The 16,958-nt window shown below is 52.2% G+C and overlaps 1 protein-coding gene across 3 annotated transcripts in view; it reads left to right on the top strand.

Moving 5' to 3' along the window:
- Window positions 1-16,958, top strand: part of AGAP3 (ArfGAP with GTPase domain, ankyrin repeat and PH domain 3) — a 148,405-nt gene that overhangs the window by 99,512 nt on the left and 31,935 nt on the right. For all 3 annotated transcript variants that reach the window (XM_055708248.1, XM_055708249.1, XM_055708247.1), the window contains exon 11: window positions 724-892. In XM_055708248.1, coding sequence (XP_055564223.1) covers window positions 724-892 — 169 coding nt within the window. The remainder of the gene's footprint in view (window positions 1-723; window positions 893-16,958) is intronic.

Genomic DNA, 16,958 nt, shown 5'->3' with positions numbered 1-16,958 from the left:
TGTAAAGCTACGCAGGTGGATATACAAGGGACTTACCCTGAGCTGTGTTGGTTTGGGCTTGAGTTACCCTGGGTGTGACCCGAGAGGGAATTTCCAGGTATCCAATTACTTACACTGTGTACTATATTATATTATTAGCTCTTACAGCTGAGTGCTGTGATTAAAAAGACAACGGATGACAGGGAAGAAGAACTGTCTGCCACCTAAGTGCTCTTTTGCTCCATCTAATCTCTGATCCCCAGCCAGGCTTTCACACATGGGCTTGTCGTGGCATCTGACTGTCCATGGCAACATCCCGATGCTATTCATATCAGAGCTGACTAGTTCTGGGCACTGAAAGTGAGACCTGGCACTTCTCCGGAGCCAGTTCTCAGGCACCAGCTAGTCATGGGAAGAAGGCAGGTTGGAGTCAAGGCTCTGCATGCGTGTTGTCAGAAAACAGTTGGCTGTGGACATGGGGGAAGTCGGAGGGTCTGGAATTTTCCTCCTCATCTGCACTCTCTAGCCCATCTGACTTGGGACTTCAGTATAGTGCAAGAGAAACCAGCATGTGGTGAGCTCCCAGCTCACCTCCCGGTTGCTGGCTGACCCTCTGTCTGTTAACCAGTTACCACGTGGATGAATGCATCTGGATTTCAGTTTAGGTTATGGGGCTGAGAGGAGAGCTGAGAGGGCTGGGCTGGGGCAGGGCTGATCCTGAACCACTCTGTCTCTCTGCTGTAGGATTACATGCAGAACATCCATGGGAAGGAAATCGATCTGCTGAGAACTACAGTGAAGGTACCGGGCAAGCGGCTACCCAGGGCAACAACAGCAGCAGCACCCAGCGCTAGCCCCAAAGCCAACGGGCTTGTGAAGGAGAGGAGCAGCACGCAGCTGACGGGAGGCACAGGTAAGGGGTGCTGTGGGTGCACAGATCTGGCGGCCGTCCTTCCCTCGGGTGCATCAGCAGTGCCTTGCTTCGCTGAGCTGGCAGCAAAAGCTGTTCTGAAGTTTCTTGCTTTCACCACTCTTGAGAGCGCCTTTGGTGGGTGTTTGCATTTCTCTGTGTGTCTCAGGTAAGCTCCTGTTGGGATTTTATGCTGGTTAGTGTCCACGACAGAAGAAAGAGTTGAAGGGCTTTACCTAGTGATGTGAACTCCCTGAGAGGAAACAGTCGGGTCCAATGAGCTGCCCTGCGTGGGGGAAGCTGTTCCTCTGTAAACCAAAAGAAATCTCAACCAAGGATGTCCTTTGATCCCTGGAAAGTTGTCTTCTGTTTCTTTCCTTTTCCGTGGCCCTCTTTTTCCTACTTGCTTTCCCCTGGAGAAACACTAATGTGAGGGGCTTGTTTTGTAATTATTATTTTTCTGTGTGCACGTTCAAGCGGCGTAGCTGCCGCAGAGACTGGTGAGAGGAGGTGGGGTTGGGAGGCTCTCTGGTTTCTCAGGGGTTCATGCCACACCGCTTACTGCTTCTCCTGCCACGGGAGGTATTTTGCCCTGCCCAGGGGAACTGTTGAACTCCGGGTTTTCCTGCCTGTTTCCCAGGGCACTGACATGCCTCTACTTTGTCCTCAGGGCTGGTATCCTTGGCCAGGGTGGGCAGTTTCCACACGCATTCTTCCCAGGCAGCTGTTGGCAGCAGCCTGGTCCAGCAGGGTATGGGTACCTCCGCACTCTACAGGAACACAAGGGAGTGCTGATACTGCTGCTGCTAAGAGAAACCCTTCGTAACCTGGTACTGTGCGCTGTGCCACCGAGGGTGAGCTTGGGTGGCCACGTATGTCCTTGTTTCTGTTCAGTCCTGCTGTGCATCCGGGTTGTGTCCTGCCGTCAGGGTGTTGTCGGCACCATGCTTCACAGCTTTCTGGAGCTGAGGACTTGTGAGATGGGGTGCAGCTGGAGCAGACGCCAGGAGCTGGCTGGGGTCCTCAGCGTCACAGATGACATGGGGAACACGGCATGCTGACATCGCTGTGTTCGCATGGTATCAAGTGTGAAATAATCAGCCTTTTGAACCCAAGCCGCTGTTTCTGTAGAGTCACCCTGCAGACCAGATAAACTGCCAGCGAATGATTGCAACTGCTGTCTTTTTTGACCAAGGATGCGGAACTCTGCCGGTGCTGTGCTGCAGCTCTCCGCTGCACACTGTCATTTCCCCGCCCCCGCTGTGCCCCCCAGCCGGCCCACCCCAGTGTGTAGCAATTCCTGCCCCTGGACAGAGGCACTTCACAGGCATGCACTTCTAGGGTGCTTTGTCTGAGCTCCCGGAGAAGGTTATCAGAGCTCTAGGAAGAATTCAAAAGCAAACCACAGAAAGGCTTGTGCCAGTGTCAAACCAAATGCTCGCATAACCCTGTATCCGGCTTTCAACAGTCATCTCAGTCCTGTTGGGCTCACAAGAGCAGATTGAGATGTGACTTGATTACTGATTACTGCTGCTTGGAAAAGCAGCACCTAGAAGTGAGCACTGTGCAAGGACTTTCAGTCTGGTTCACAAAGCTTGAGGAGACGCAGTGCATGGAGGCTGAAGTTAGAGCAATTTATACTTGAGAGGAGATGGAGTTTCCTAGCAGGGAGGGTAATTAAATGTTATAATAGTGTATCTGGAGAGGTAGTGGACTTAGCACTGCTTGAAGCCTTTAAAATGAGATTAGTTATCTTTCTACAAGATATGGTTTAATCCTGCTCACGTGTGCGTCGCCGCATACATGTGTGTAGGAGACCAGACTGGAGGATACGACAGTCTTTTCTCGTGTAGAAATCTGTGAATTTGAGACCCCCCTGTCCAGCATCTTCTCTTGGGAGCCCTGAGCAGAATAGTGCTACTGTGCTACCCACAGCACATGCATCAGCATGGGGCTCAGTGTTAAGACAGCAACCAAGATTTTATGTGTCTTGGCTTTGGGTGGTTGTCTGCACTGGTCAGAAAGGTTTTTTCTCCTGGTACACAAATGGTAAGATGTTTTCTGAGGAATTTTTTCAACTCGCTCAGATGCCTCCGAGACTGATTGCAGCTGACGATGCAGTCGTCACGGTAAGTGCACTGACATGATAAAAAATCCTCTGAGGTGTCTCATTCGTATCCCTGTGTAATGCAGAGTACTGGATTTGGGGTTGGTAAAGCATCTGCCCTGCTTCAAATTAGCAGGGACTTGGCAGTTTTGCTGCCTTTGGGGCTAGGGACGGGACTGTTGCTGGGGTCTGCTGGCCATCTCTCATCTAACACGTGCTTTTGGGCAGCTGGAGAGGGAGTACCTCAAAATCTGCACAGTGCACAAGTTGCGTCTAACAGTGCACAAGTTAATCTTCAGAGGACAGGAGCTCTGGAGACCTGAAGGATTGCTGTCTTACACCAGGAGTGTCTGGGTAAAACTACACGGCCTGTGTTTAGAGTTCAAAACAGGTGGTCCATGGTTTTTTACTGACCCGAGTTCCGCCAAGGTGAGTGTGCTAACTAATGTCCACTATGTGCACAGTCCTTACCCAGGGTCAGGAAAAGAAGTAGTAGATAAAGGGGAGGAGGAGAAAAAAAAGATGAAATATCTCAGAGTGCCCTGTATTTGGTTAAAATACATGTATGCAGCACTCTGGTGATGATTCAAAATAACCCCCAAAGTAGGTACAGGCAGTACAGGCTGGAGCTAAATAAAGTAAGAACGGGGAAGGAACTTACATTTGTGAAACCTGTGGGACTCTGAGCTCAATGGATGATTGTACCCCGGTACTTAAACGTTTAAAAAACGCAAATTTACTGTAGTCAGAGTTGGTTTTATTTTAGATTGCATGTGTTTCCATTGTAAACCCTGTTCTCAGAGGCACAGAACCTTGTCAGGCTTTGCAGCTGCCTTATGTCCACCTAAGGCTTACCTTTTGTGGAACGTACATGCAGATGTGATGTTGTACGTGCCCAGGGAGGCTGTGTGGTCTCCCTCCTGAGGGGTAATCAAAAACTGTCCTGACGCAGCCTGGGGCAGTTGGCTGTGGGTGGCCCCACTTGAGCAGGGGTGGACAGGACAATCTCGAGGTCCCAGCCAGCCTCAGCTGTGCTGGGACTCTGTATTCGTTTTGTCAATGCTGAAAATTTGTCTCCAAGAGCTGTAAAACTTCAGAGATTTGGTGCAGAAATTGTCTGAAAGCAGAAGGTTTGTCCTCAACTAGAAGCTTTCTTTTTTCTTTGTCCCTTGAAAAATATATTGGGATTTGATCAAAGTTTTGGAAGTTGGTTACTTGAAAGCACCTAATCTCCACCTGGACTGTCAAGGGCTCCTGGCAGAGCAATCTCTGCTTTTCTTCACTTTCCAACTGTAATGTCCTCCTAACATTTATTCTTGCATGGAATTTTACTGGTAAAGAGACTGTCTGGAGATGGAAGAGTAGCTGAGATCAAGCCCAGGTTCTGTGAACAGGTTTAGAGCTAACTAAATGCAATAGTATTAGTACAACATACGTGTCTGAGCCCTAAATCAAGCCCTTCAGCATCAAGAGATCCTAAAGGGCAGGCGGCTGGCCATGTCATCTCTGCCCACTCGCACTCCTGGCCCGTGTTGCTAGCAGTGGGCAGCGTGGGGTGCGGGGTGCCTGACCCAGTGGACCGGCCAGGGAAGCGAAGCCCCACGCCTGCACCTCCATGGGCTCGAGTGTCGTGTTCTTCATCTGGGTCTTGGCGCAGGATTTGCTGGTTGTCCGTCATGCTCACTGTTCGTGTCCAGGAAGACCAAGAGGACACCTGGGAAATGCCAGCCAAGGAGAGCTTGTCCAGGAACATTTTGGGTATGCCTTCCAGAAGCCTTTCTCATATGCCCGCGTATTTCCGTGGCTCTTTCCTGCCACCTTCTTGTCCCCTGGGTTTTCTTTGGACACTTGTTGCGGACTACCACGGAACCACTTGATGTCTGACATTATGGTTCAGCCATGCTGGCTGCAGAGCCTTTGGGCATTCCTGACATGGTTCTGGCTTATGGCAAGGATTCTCCTGGAGAATGGCCTCAGGAGCAGTGCAGGCTGGCACACAGATTGGGTGCAGCTTTTGAGGAGAGCGAGTTACTGTGTGTAGGCAAAAGCTCAGTTGTGCCACGGGGTCTTGACCAAGGGATGGTGTTCAGTGGTCTCCAGAGGGACCTGTCTGGCAGGTGGCCAGGGCATGGCTGCAGGCTGGCCTCCCCTGCTGGAGCAGCAAACCTTGTGCAAACAGTGCAGCCCTGTAGCTGGCACAGGTCAGGGGCCAGCCTGCACCCCGCAGGCCACGAGAGGGGTCCACCCCAGCCCATGCTGCTGTCCCACACACTACCCCAGGCTGACACAGGCTTTTAAGTGAGGGCTCTGATGGCTTTTGTGTCCACTACAGAAGAATTCCTTTAGTGGAACAGATGTGGTCAGGACCGTGATGAAGTCATTTGTCTGTTCAAGCCACCACTCCTTTGCCTGGGGCAGGAAGGTGTTGCGTGTACGTGCTGCATCTTCTGCAGTCGTGGTCACAAAACTTCTTTGGGCCAAGCATCCTACATCAGGAAAAGGAGCGGCCTCACCTTGGGAGACGCGGGGAGGAAGGGGAATGTAACACTGGAAAGCTGCAAGCGTGGAGGGGAGGAACTTGCCTTCATGAGCACACCTGAACAAAACATCTCATCACTTAGAGGAGAATATATTGTGACTGATGTGCATGAAGGCTAAGAATACGTTAAAGTTATAAGCGATACATGATATAGGTATAAAGAGAGTAAATGCTTCTTATGACTTGTAAAGTGTTACTCTTAATACAAAAAACAGTCCAAGAAGTGCTTTGAGGAGCAAAGGCACTGGTGCCTCAATAAGCCATCGGTACTGCACTGGCATGAAACGGGAGCGCAGGTGGGCCTGGCAGAAGGAGAGAGACACCAGGGACAGCTTAAGGTTACCCGGGGAAGCACGCTGCGGCAGAGAGGGCTGGCTGCCTGCTTCAGCATATGGATTAGTTAGCTCTCTGATGGAGGGGGTGGCCATGCGGATGCTGAACCCCAGCTTTCAGAGCTAGATGGGGGTGCAGACATGAAGTGGTCTGGCTGACGGACACTAAGACAGCATTATGTGTTTTTACTCTCTGTAACAATTTCTTTCTGAACTTGAAAAGTCAGATGGTTTAGCACGGCTTAGTGAACCTTTATTTTATGGTAAGTCTTCCTTCTTGTTGAGGTGAGATGAACTAGGCTGGAAAATTCAGGGTGTATTGCATGGAGGTATCTAGTCAAAACAGAGAAGGAGGCACTGGCACTTGTGGTCAGCTGCACCCTGAGATGTGAGGAGGGTACCCCAAAGCAGGCGGGCAGCTCCTGGTGCTGCCTAAAGGCTCTGTGTAAAATGGGCACTACCTGGGGTCCACCTGGGGAGAAATCCTCCCTAGTGTGTGCTGGTCGGCACCTGCCAAACTCACCTGAAGCCGATGGACACGCATGTCCCTGTCCCGCCAGCCCCTTCTCCCTTCCTCCCCAGCCCGGGTGGGCTGTCCTGCCCCGTGGCCCCCAGGGGGTCCCTGCCTGGCCGGTGCCCAGTGTCCGTGGAACACCCAACCCCTTGGGCTGCATTGCAGCGTGTACGCATGTGGCTCATGCTACAACTGTCCTGACAGATGCAGTCTTGGCATTTTCCAAGTTTTGTTTTCTTAACTTTATTTAAAAGATGCAGGTTTTTTCCCTTTAATACCTTTTTGAACACAGCTAGAAGACTGCCCTTCCTCAAAGAGCAGACTTGCTCTCTGTCCCGTGGCAGGTTTGGACCCTCGCCCTGGCGAGGGGCTGGGGCAGCTGGACACCACTGCTCTCTGAGCAGCCGCCCGCGTGGGAGGCGGGAGGCTCCGCTGGCTGGGAAGATGTGCACTGGGATGTAGGAATAAGGCACTTGTTCCAACAGCTGGTGGATGTGGCTCCTTTATTCCTGACCTCCGCTGTTCTGCCTGTGCTCTCCTCTTCTGCTTGCTTCTTCCTGCTCCCAGCTGTTCTGCCTGCCTGCCTCTACCACCAGCAGCTCCATCCCTTGCTCGCTTTGCCTCCTCCTCAGCACTGCTGGGACGCTGGTGATGGGCAGCCCGAGCATGGAAGATGCATCCTGGTGCTCTCATTCCCCAGAGCTGATACTGCAGCAGCACCAGGTGCCAGGAGAAGCAGTTATTCATGCTGCAAATCAGGCTGCATAGAAATAGGGACGTATACTTACCCTGTTTGTGTCAAAGACTCCCAGAGACTGGGAAGAATCCATCTGTGCGTGTCTGTCTGCCTAATTTTCCACAACTGGAAATGAGACCACCAAAAGCACACAGGTTACTCAAAGCATCCCTGCATCTGGGTTGCTGGGTCAGATGTGTCCTAAAAGGACAGTGATACTTGATAAAGGACTTTTGAAACCACTAGTAGAAATTCTCCACAAGCGACAGGAACTGTGGAGACCCCTAAAGTCTCAAAGGAAGAGCACAAGTGGGTACTGGCCTTTGGGGAAAGCTGAGAAAAGAGTTCTTGGCAGTCACTTCTTGGTCTTGTGAATCTCTGGTCAGGTGGGAGTGCTGGCTGTGGTCCAGTGATGAAACGCCTGCATTATCCTGGGTTTTGGGACTGGAGCAGGGCAGGGCCTCATGCTGGGCGCTCCAGGCGTGGGCAGCTTCTGCGGACCACAGCTGGAGCAGAGGTGCCCAGCAGTGCCCCAGGTGAGCTCTGGGCATGTCGCTTCACAAGGTGGCATGGGTCCCTCGTTGGCCAGGCTGTGAGCAGCACCTTGCAGCATCTCCTGCGCGGGCAAACCCACGTGGTGGTTGGGTTGGAGAGGGCAGGGAAGGGATGTGCAGATCTCGCTACCAGAGCTTAAGGGTGCTGCTTTCTGGGTGTAAATTGGCTGTGAGTATGGAGCCTGGAGATGTTTTCACTGCATGTGTGGCAGTGCTGGTTCAGGTGTCTCCTTCAGATCCCTGCAGGCCCTTATCCCACTGGAATATCACTTCTGTTGCACTCTTCTTCAGGGCTCCCCAGCTGTATCTTTGCTGTAGTTCAGCGTGCTCACCCTTTCTGCTTCTTTGCCCCATCTGTGTCTTGCTTGGTGTTTGTTTCTGGCTTGAAGAATGAGGGCAGCTCTTACTCAGTGTAGACTGGATGAAAAGGAATTTTTTCAGTGAGGGAGGACAGATGGTAGGACAAGAAAAATACAGAGACAATGTCAATCAGTGTGAGGGACCAGTCTTGGCGCAGCTATAGCCCTGAGTCTTGCTTTGCAGAGGTTTGTAGGGACTGGCTGCAAAGCAGTCAACACAGGGGGAAAGGGCGTGAAGCATATTGCCTGAAAATGTGGTATGTGATGCCTGTGCACGTACTGACATGCACACTTAACGTGGCCACGCACAGAGCACACGAGTCTATTCCTTGACACTGCATTGCGGCTGAGCAATGTAAAAGGAAGCCAAGCAGCTGAACGCTGGAAAACCTGAAGCTGAAGTGTAAGGAGAAATCAGCAGATTGCTGAGATTGTGTGGTTGTGAGCAGCTACACGGAGGCATAGCTGACAGCAGAAGGCTGGCTGATCTCACAGGCAGGAGCAGTGCAGATGCTCTACCTCAGCCAGCAGCACTGAGCCTAAGGCAGCCGTCCCAGCGAGGGTTTCTGGCCAGCGCTGCACAGGAGCCAGCCTGGGTGGCTCAGGGGTGGGACTGAAGCACAGAGTGGGAGAGCCAGAGCACGGCCTTAGGGGAGGAGGTTGGAGGAGAAAGCTGTGCCTGTCTCGGTGGTGGCTTGGCAGCTTGCTGAGGACCACAAGCCTCCTGAGGGATTTGTGCCAAGCCATGCGGGAGGGCTGCCCCAGAGTCTCTGTTGCAGAGGAGGACAAGCAGAAGGAGCCGAGTTGGTCTCAGTGCTGACATGGGAGCTTAAGCACTGGAGTCTTCCATGTGGGGCAAGAGTTGGAAGGGGCTGAGGCTGCTTGGTTGCCTTGGCCCTGAGCAGTCCACATGGTGTGACACGTGTCAGGGCAGGCTGCGTGGGAGCCCTTCTCCTGCTACAGGGTTACCTCTGTAGCCAAAGAAGAGCATTTTCTTCAGCGTGTCTGTGGTGGTGGTGGAGGCACTGCCTGGTCTTGTCTGATGCTCACATTTGCTCTGAAGTGAGGAGGGTCCAGCCGTCCCTGGCTGAGCTGTGAGCGCCTGCATTGACGCACAGCGCCGCTGGCTAGAGCTGCTGGCCATGCTCCTCGGGCACAGGCAGGAGAGCCCTCAGTGTGCGGTGCCCAGGCAGCTGCCCATGCCCCTTGGCTGTTGTGCCGGCTGGGGTGGTGGAGAGCCTGTGCTGGCCTCAGCCACATCACAAAGCACCTGGGACCCCAGCCTGGGCTGGAGGTGGTGCTGGGCTTCCAGGCGGCTGCAGGATTTTTGCTGGGCTCGTGCTGATGACTAGCAGCACGCTTGGCTGTTGTTCCTGGAGCAGGTAGCCCCGGAGTGTGTTTGCACCAGGCCGGCAGGAGGAGAGCGTCGTGCTGGTGCCGGTGCTGCCTGGCCAGCGGTGCTGGGGGAGATTGCGGCAGCGGGCCCCCCCTCTGCCTGGCCCGGTGCATGTGCACTGCCCCCCGATGCTCTGCCTCTGCAGAGTGAGGGATTGGCTCCCCCAGGCCGGGGTTGCTGAGCCTGCTGTGATCATGTCACGTCGGGCTCCGTCGATGTTAACATCTCATTATCTTTGTTACTGTAATTACATTATCCGCTGCTTTATGCAGAATTATTCTCCGAGGACTAATTGATGGATCCATGTTTAATTCATTAATCATTAGCATCAAATTCGACAATTACAGTGCACACTGATTGTGGAATTTCAAATGTAATGAGGGAAGAATTAACAAAGAAAAGGGAAAACCTGTTTCTCTGGCATACCGCTGCTCGCCATGGGGGACAATGACATTGAGGGAAGAAGAGGCAGCAGAGAGCAGGGTGACGCAGGTCATGGCAGACAGGAGGCTGGTGGGATCATCCTCTGCCTTTCTCCTGGTTGTGGCTGCTTAATGTGTTCTTTCAGGTCAGAGCAGGGTCATTGATCTCCTGTGAAAGAATGGATATTTGGGTAGAGGAGGAAAAGCTCAGCTCTCACTTGTGGAACAAAGTTGCCTTCCCCACCCTGCAAATAGCCTGTGGGTGCAGGAGCAGTGCATCTTACCTTGCTGTGGCAGGTTTCCAGGATTACCAAGACCATCCCCAGTGTACACATGTGCTCACACACTGCGGGGAAAGCCAGCTGGTCAAGGTATGGTGTCTTTAAAACGAACTTGCTGCTCCCATCGTTTGGCCAAAATCCCGTGGCTGGTCTGTTCCCTGCATGGTGCATAGGACCTGCTCTTAAAATCTGTGGCTACCTCTCGGTTTCAGTATTTCCTACTCTGGGGCAGGAATCCTCTTGTCGTTTTGGTGCCTGTGAACTAGTTAGAAAGAAAACCAGAGCAGTCTTTCCATTCCTGCCCCATCAGCCAGTGGACCTGCTCAGGACCAGGGCTGGTGCAATACCCCTGCACAGCTGTTTCAGTGCCAGATGTGGATACGCTTCTTCCCTCCCTTCAGACGTGCTACTGCAGGGTCTCGTTGTCTATGGAAATGGGCAGCTTCTGCTTCATCTTTCAGTGATCCTTGTCACTTTGCTCAGTCTGAGGATGTAGACAGGCTTTGCCTGGCACCTTGTGTTAAGTCAGTTAAATACCCGGGGACACTCAGTTTTCTATTGTCAGCTTTGATGGAAAGGTTGGAACGGGCTGCCAGCTTGTGCCCATTCAGCTTCAGTGCAGTGCAGTTCAATGTAAACAGAGGCTTCCAGCTTGCTTTTCCTGGCTACCACAGCTCCCTTGGTGGCAAGCAGTTCTGCAGACAATGGCAGCAGCAGCATCTTCCAAAGTGGCCAGGGTGCATGCACAGGGCCGAGAGATCCGCTTCCAGCTGGGCTCCCATCACCTCCTGATGTCTCTCTGAGTGGGGCCACATGCTGCTGGCTGGGAGCCAGATGTTAAACCACCGCGCGCCAGGATTTTGGCTAGCTCCCTTTGCTTTCTGTTGAGTCCACCTGGAAAAGTTCAATGTTAGTTGCTGCTGTTCAGCCAAGGACCAAGAACTGGGATGGGGGGGACGCCAAATCTGAACGGAAGAGGGTGCGGGTCTGTGTTCAGTGTTTGCTGGTGCGGGACTTTTATCCTTCCCAATAATATGTTAAAGGGTTGTTTGTAGTCTGAAGATGAAGCAGAGATCAGATATTTAGTAAAATTTATCTGTAATTAATATTTTGCATCATGAATCATGTATAAAATACTGCAAATTCGTATGTATATTACAACTATTATAAATTCACTATAACATTCATATGGTAACATCTTACGAATGTTTATCTGGCTGCTTGAAGTAGGAGGAATGAATCCAAATGGGAGGCTGGGAGCCATTGCATTCAAGGACTTGCACTGGGTAGAAGCTAGAAAACGTCAGGACCTCACAGGGGAGAGGAGTGCATTGGGAACTTGAAGGGATGACCTGAGGCAGGACAGTTCCAGCAAACCTTGGCACCCAGTTCTTGCAGAACTTCAGGCAGAAGCCTGAAGGACTGAGAGATGCTGCATCAGCTTCAGGTTTTATTTGCTAGGCTTATGCTAGAATTAGGATGAATTTCATGTTTCCAAGCCTTGTAACTCCATTCTCTCAGCAATTATTTATTTCTATAGAAGGAAGACTGAGGCAAAGAGAAGATAAAGCCAAAATTGTCAAAAGCGTCTGCTAAGGATGTGCCCCCAGTTTAAAGCCCAAGAATTGCTTTTTCTTTCCCAAGAACTTAACTGTTTTTTCACCTTTAAAGTATAGCTGTGAACAGTGAGCTCCTGTTTGTTAGTCCTCAGTCTCCACCTGGGCACTTGGAGCAGGAGGAACACATGATTAGTGGCTGGTTTTGACGAGTGTTGGTGTAAGTATCTTGAACTTCTGGCTGTTCGGGGAATTTTGCAGTGGTGTATGGATTAGATCCCCTGTCCCCAAAGGAAATGCTCAGTTCCTTAGCTTTGGGCTGCCCCTGCTTTTCCTGCTGCCTTCTGCATTGTTCTTTAGGGCACGTTGATCCTGCAAGAAATTTTTTGGAGGTCTTGAAGGTTAACAGACCACCTCGCTCCTCATCATCATCCCCATTATCTTCAGGTGTATGCTGGCCCCCAGTCTGCCAATTCATCTCCAGCCCTCCACCCTTCATGTGGGCAGGAGATGTGCGAGTGCTGGCCTGTGCCACGATCTCCTTCGTGCCTTGGTGAGGTGGTGCTTGTGTAGTGCTGCTGGTTGGCGTGATCGTACCGTGCTGAGCTGTGTCTCCACTGTAGGGGAGTACACTGTAGGGGATGGGACTTTTCGGGCAGCATGGGTGAAGATGTGCTAGCTGCACCATACCCATTGCCGGGGGCGCAGGGAGCATAGCCCAGTGCAGTTCCAGCCTGGTCTGGGCACCTGGGTGTGCAGCAGTGGTTGGAGCATGTTGGGCGCAGTGCTGTAGCAGGTGTTCTTGTTTAGTTTCACCTGAAAGGCATCCATTTTGTGCACTCAGAGGCCACTCAGGCACATGAACCAAAGGCCCCGGCCTGGCCTGAGCTCAGCACCGCTGCAGACTTGACTTGGAGGCTGTGCCACCTGGCCATGGCTCCCTCGGCCGTGTGCCCAGGTGGAGCGCAGGCGGCACTGTCCACTTGATCCCAGTCCTGCATGCCCCTGTGAATCACAGATGTGGGCCCGTTCGGAGCACAGGACCTCTCCCAGTGACTCCCATGGCAGGGTTGGCTAACGTAGGGTTAAACCCTCAGTTTGCCAAGGTGTTACCTGTGGTTGTGGGTCAGTCAGCGTTGGCTGTTCCTGCACCACCTCTGACTGGCAAACTGGTGATTCCAGGATGAGTGCCCTCTCCCTGCTCAAGGGACCCAGTTGCCTGTAACATCTTTAGTGATTTACAGTATTCCATACACTGTAAAAGTGTTAATGTTCTGTGTGTTTTACGGAACTTTGGCTCATCCTCAGCTTTTGATAAATGCCACAGGGTCTCTGTGGATGTGCTAGTAGATGGCAGACCCAGGAGCGAGGTGCTTGCCAGCCGTGTCTCCGAAGGCTGGCCGTCCTACTGCCACCTTGTCAGCTCTCAGACTCCAGGGTTATGCAGGGCTGTGACAACTCGAAGACTCAGGTTGTCTCTTTGGTTTTGTTAGGGACTCCTGGGGTGACTGGCAAACTGCCTCTCGTGGTCTCTCAGTTTTTTCGTATGCCCAACAAGATGGCTATGCACAGCGTTCCTGCTTCCCAGAGGGGCACAGCAGCCCTGACACTGCCACGTCCTCCCTGCGGATCCCAGGGGCAAAGCACAGCACTGTTGTTGTGCTTCCTAAGTTCTGAGCAAGGCCACAGTCACACAGTGTTATCAGGATGTGCCAGGTCTTGGTGGTGATAGTGATGGCAAACAGCCGAAGGATGAATGTGAAATAATCTGAGGAGCTCATAGGGCTGAACCCTGATTTTGTGACAACAGTAGTATTTATGGTCTTGCAACGTATTGCGTCATTAGGTTTTACCATGGTTTTGGCTGCCTTTAGGCAGCCAGCTGACTCACTCCAGCTTGTAGGTAGGCAGTGGAGAGATTTTTCCAGAATGAGTCTGTCCTTGTGGGAGGAAGGAAGTGCTTTCTTCTAGGGGTGAAATCAGGTACACTGGGGTGTTTGAGATTTCTCTGGAGTGACGAAGGTGTGTACCAGTACCAGCTCTGAATTGGGGCATGCTGTGGCGCATCGGTGGAAAGGGCTGGTCTGTTGGTTGTGGGTTGGAAAGGCATACTGAGCTGCTCCTCTGGGAGATCCTGTGCTCGGCATGAGTGTGCAGAGCTGTTACAGAGTTGTGCAGATTGGATTGTGCGTGCACCAGCCAAGAGAGGAGAGATGTGGGAATCTCTGTGAGACAGAGCAACAAGGAACAACGCAGGTGAAACCCCTTGCAGAAACTCACAGTTTGTACACAGTCCACAGCAGCTCCTCGCCTGCCAGTCCACATCCCTCCACGGTCTGTCCTCATTGCATCTGAGGGCCATTTTATCTGCACTTGAACCATTACGTGGAAGTACTGGTAGCCTATTCGGTCATACAAGACCACCATTACCATTGTATCATTTTCAGCTTCACTGGTGACTTTGCAGATGTTTGGAAAGACACTACCATTCTCATTCCCAGAGAGCTGATGACCCACCTACCTTGAGCATATTAAGTAGCTTCATCTATCGCTTGGTTTCCAAAGGGCTCATGCTCCCCTTGTCAGAGCATGACTCCTCCGTGGAGCTGGTGAGCCAGGAATTGTGCTTGGGAGCAGAGTGGCACGCTCCCACTGTTCCTAGGAGCCACAGAAGCTGTCACCAAGCCACGAAAATGAGGTTTCACCTCCTGCCCAGTGGCTGGGGTTCTGTACAAGCATGGGGAGAAGGGCAGCACCTTCTTGCTTCAGACCTGCTCTTCTTCTTGTGGGCTTCATTTGCCAGAAATCTGGATGCTGTTCTTCGTTTTGACCTGCCAGTTGTCAGAGGTTTGTGTCCAGAACCTGTTCTGTCTTGGTGCATCTTTTTTCGGAGAGCTGCTCAGCCATCCCTCTGCTTTGTATGTCCATCTTGCTGCTTGGGAGGTGTGAACACTCAGTTCACTGAACTTCTAGGTTGGGCATCACAGACACACTTTTGAGTTTTCTCAAAAGAGCTTCTCTGGTGTGCAACAGACTGCTCTGGCTGTTTCTCTTTGGTTTTCACCTTCATCCACAGCTGCCTTCCAGCATATTCAACCCTTCTGCCTTTTGCCCTTCAGACCATGGCCGTGGCATGGCTCACAGGGCAGCAGTCGTGTTCTCCAGGAGTGTGCGGGGTAAGCGTGCCACGATACAACTTGAGGCGCTGACCTCAGGCTTCAGTCAGACGGCAGAGCATCGCTCTGGGGGGCTGCCGTCACCTGGCGCACCCCGTACCCAGGGGAGCTGCGGGACCTCCTCAGGTCTCTGCTCCACGCTGTCCTTCGGGGAGCCCAGCCTCAGTGGCTCCAGCACCCCACATGGTGTCTTGCCTCTAGCCACAGAGCACGAGCCCCGGTGACCCTGTGAGAGGGACCTGCAGGCGCAGCCTGCGCTGTGAGGTGGCCGCTGGTGGTGCCTGGGGTGGGCTGCCCTCTGCCCACCCGGAGCTCCTGGTCCTCGGGCCGAGCATGCCAGGAGCAGCACGGGCAGCGGGGAGCTCGCGGGAGCCGTTGGAGCACGGGAGGGAGCTGCCAGTGCTTCCTCCCCTCCCTACCCCGACTCTCTTTGCCCTCCCTGATGGGAAACCAGAGATTGATTTTCTCCGACCCAACAGTATAATCACTAACCCTAATTAGAGATAATTACTTGGACTTGATACACTTATTACTTGCTAGAACACTAAAGGAGCTGTGCATTGCAGGGCTGAACAGGGAAAAGGGCCTCAGAGAAAGTGAGGAGGAGAGGAGCAGAGAGGAGAAAAGAACCAGGCAGACAGAACGCTGTGATGATCAGAACCCTGCCCAGGGACGATGAAGATGCCGAGGGAAGCCAGATGGGCATGCGGCTTCGTCGCACAGGGGCAGCAAGCCAGACCCATCGGCTGCAGTTGTAGATGGAAGCATCCTGCATTTCTGAACATCTGGCTCTGGGTGTCTTGCACAGGGCACCTGGAAAAATGAAGAGGGTATACTTAGTAGCCACCTGTGAAAATCTCAGTATAAATAACATGCCCTACATTGCCAAGGAAGACTGGGGTGGCAGGGTAGCTGGTATTCTCCTGGGGTGGACTGAGGACCTTTTCCAGAAAACCATGCTTTCTCTTCCATTTGGACCACGCTTGAGCTGCAAGAGGCAGAGGGGCAGCGGAGCAACTTCCTGCAGGCAACAAACTCATGCCCTTTCTGCTGTCACCCTGTCTTCCTGCCAGCTCGTCCCTTCCCGAGCACAGGCTGCCGCTCCTGCCTTGATTCCCGCTTGCTGACCTCTCCTCTGCCACCCCACACTGCGGGCACGTGGGCCCGGTGCCTGGGGTCGTTGTTGTGCTGCTGGACAGTCAGATGCCCCAGAGGAAGGTGCAAAACCCCTTTGCTAGCAGGCAAGTCGAGTCATCCCATTACGGGCTTGCTCCAAATAGAGCAGTGCTTGCCCTGTCCCCTCCAAGGAACCTGTGCAGAACTTTAAGCAGATCCATGGTCTCCCTGGGTATTGTGCACGCCGGCTGGTTCTGTACGCCTCTGGGCAAAGCACGCAGGGGTGTATAAAATGTTATGAGTGAATAGCTTTAGAAACAGGAGTTACGTAAGAAAATATAATACAATTCTAGCGTAAGCTGAATGGCCTTTTCGGTTGCCAGCATTCGTGAGCTGTGTGCAAATGCAGTTTTTTCATCATTGACTGCAATACTTGTCCAGATCCACAGTTTGCTTCTGCAGCAAACCCAGAAAGTTCTGAGTTTGTTTCCTTCCTTCCTGCAATTTTGTATTAGGCTTCCTGCTTCTGACTGTAAATGCAAATGGTGATTCGTATTGTTGCAACCTGTTGTGAGTGTCTGTCTCCCACCGTGGTCTTGCTGATCTCTTTTGGGCTTTTTGGCTACACAGAAACTTTTCTGGTTTGTATTTTAAACAGTATTACTTATACATTACTTTCTGCAGTTGGTGATTTCAGGTTTCTACAGAGACTGTAAGTGACACCTCTGGTTGTATTGACAGATCAGGAGAGAGATCCAAGACAAGGACCATCACGCACTCCCCTCTGCTCATTCCCAGTGCTTTGGTTTGCGTGTCTCAGAAACAGTTTCTGAAGTATTTCGTTATAATGTGTTGGAGAGGAAATTAGTTATTGTGGTAATAGTCACTGCAGAACTTCTAGCCAAGTGACACTAAAGCTTCCTCAGACTTTCTGAATCCTGCTGGTTCAAACAATGCAGCCCCCATGGAGAATGCCATAGT

Source organism: Falco cherrug, chromosome 4, assembly GCF_023634085.1.
Source record: "Falco cherrug isolate bFalChe1 chromosome 4, bFalChe1.pri, whole genome shotgun sequence".
Lineage (NCBI taxonomy): Eukaryota > Metazoa > Chordata > Aves > Falconiformes > Falconidae > Falco > Falco cherrug.
Note: the sequence above shows the minus strand (reverse complement) of the source record. Positions and strands in the feature narration are given on the sequence as shown.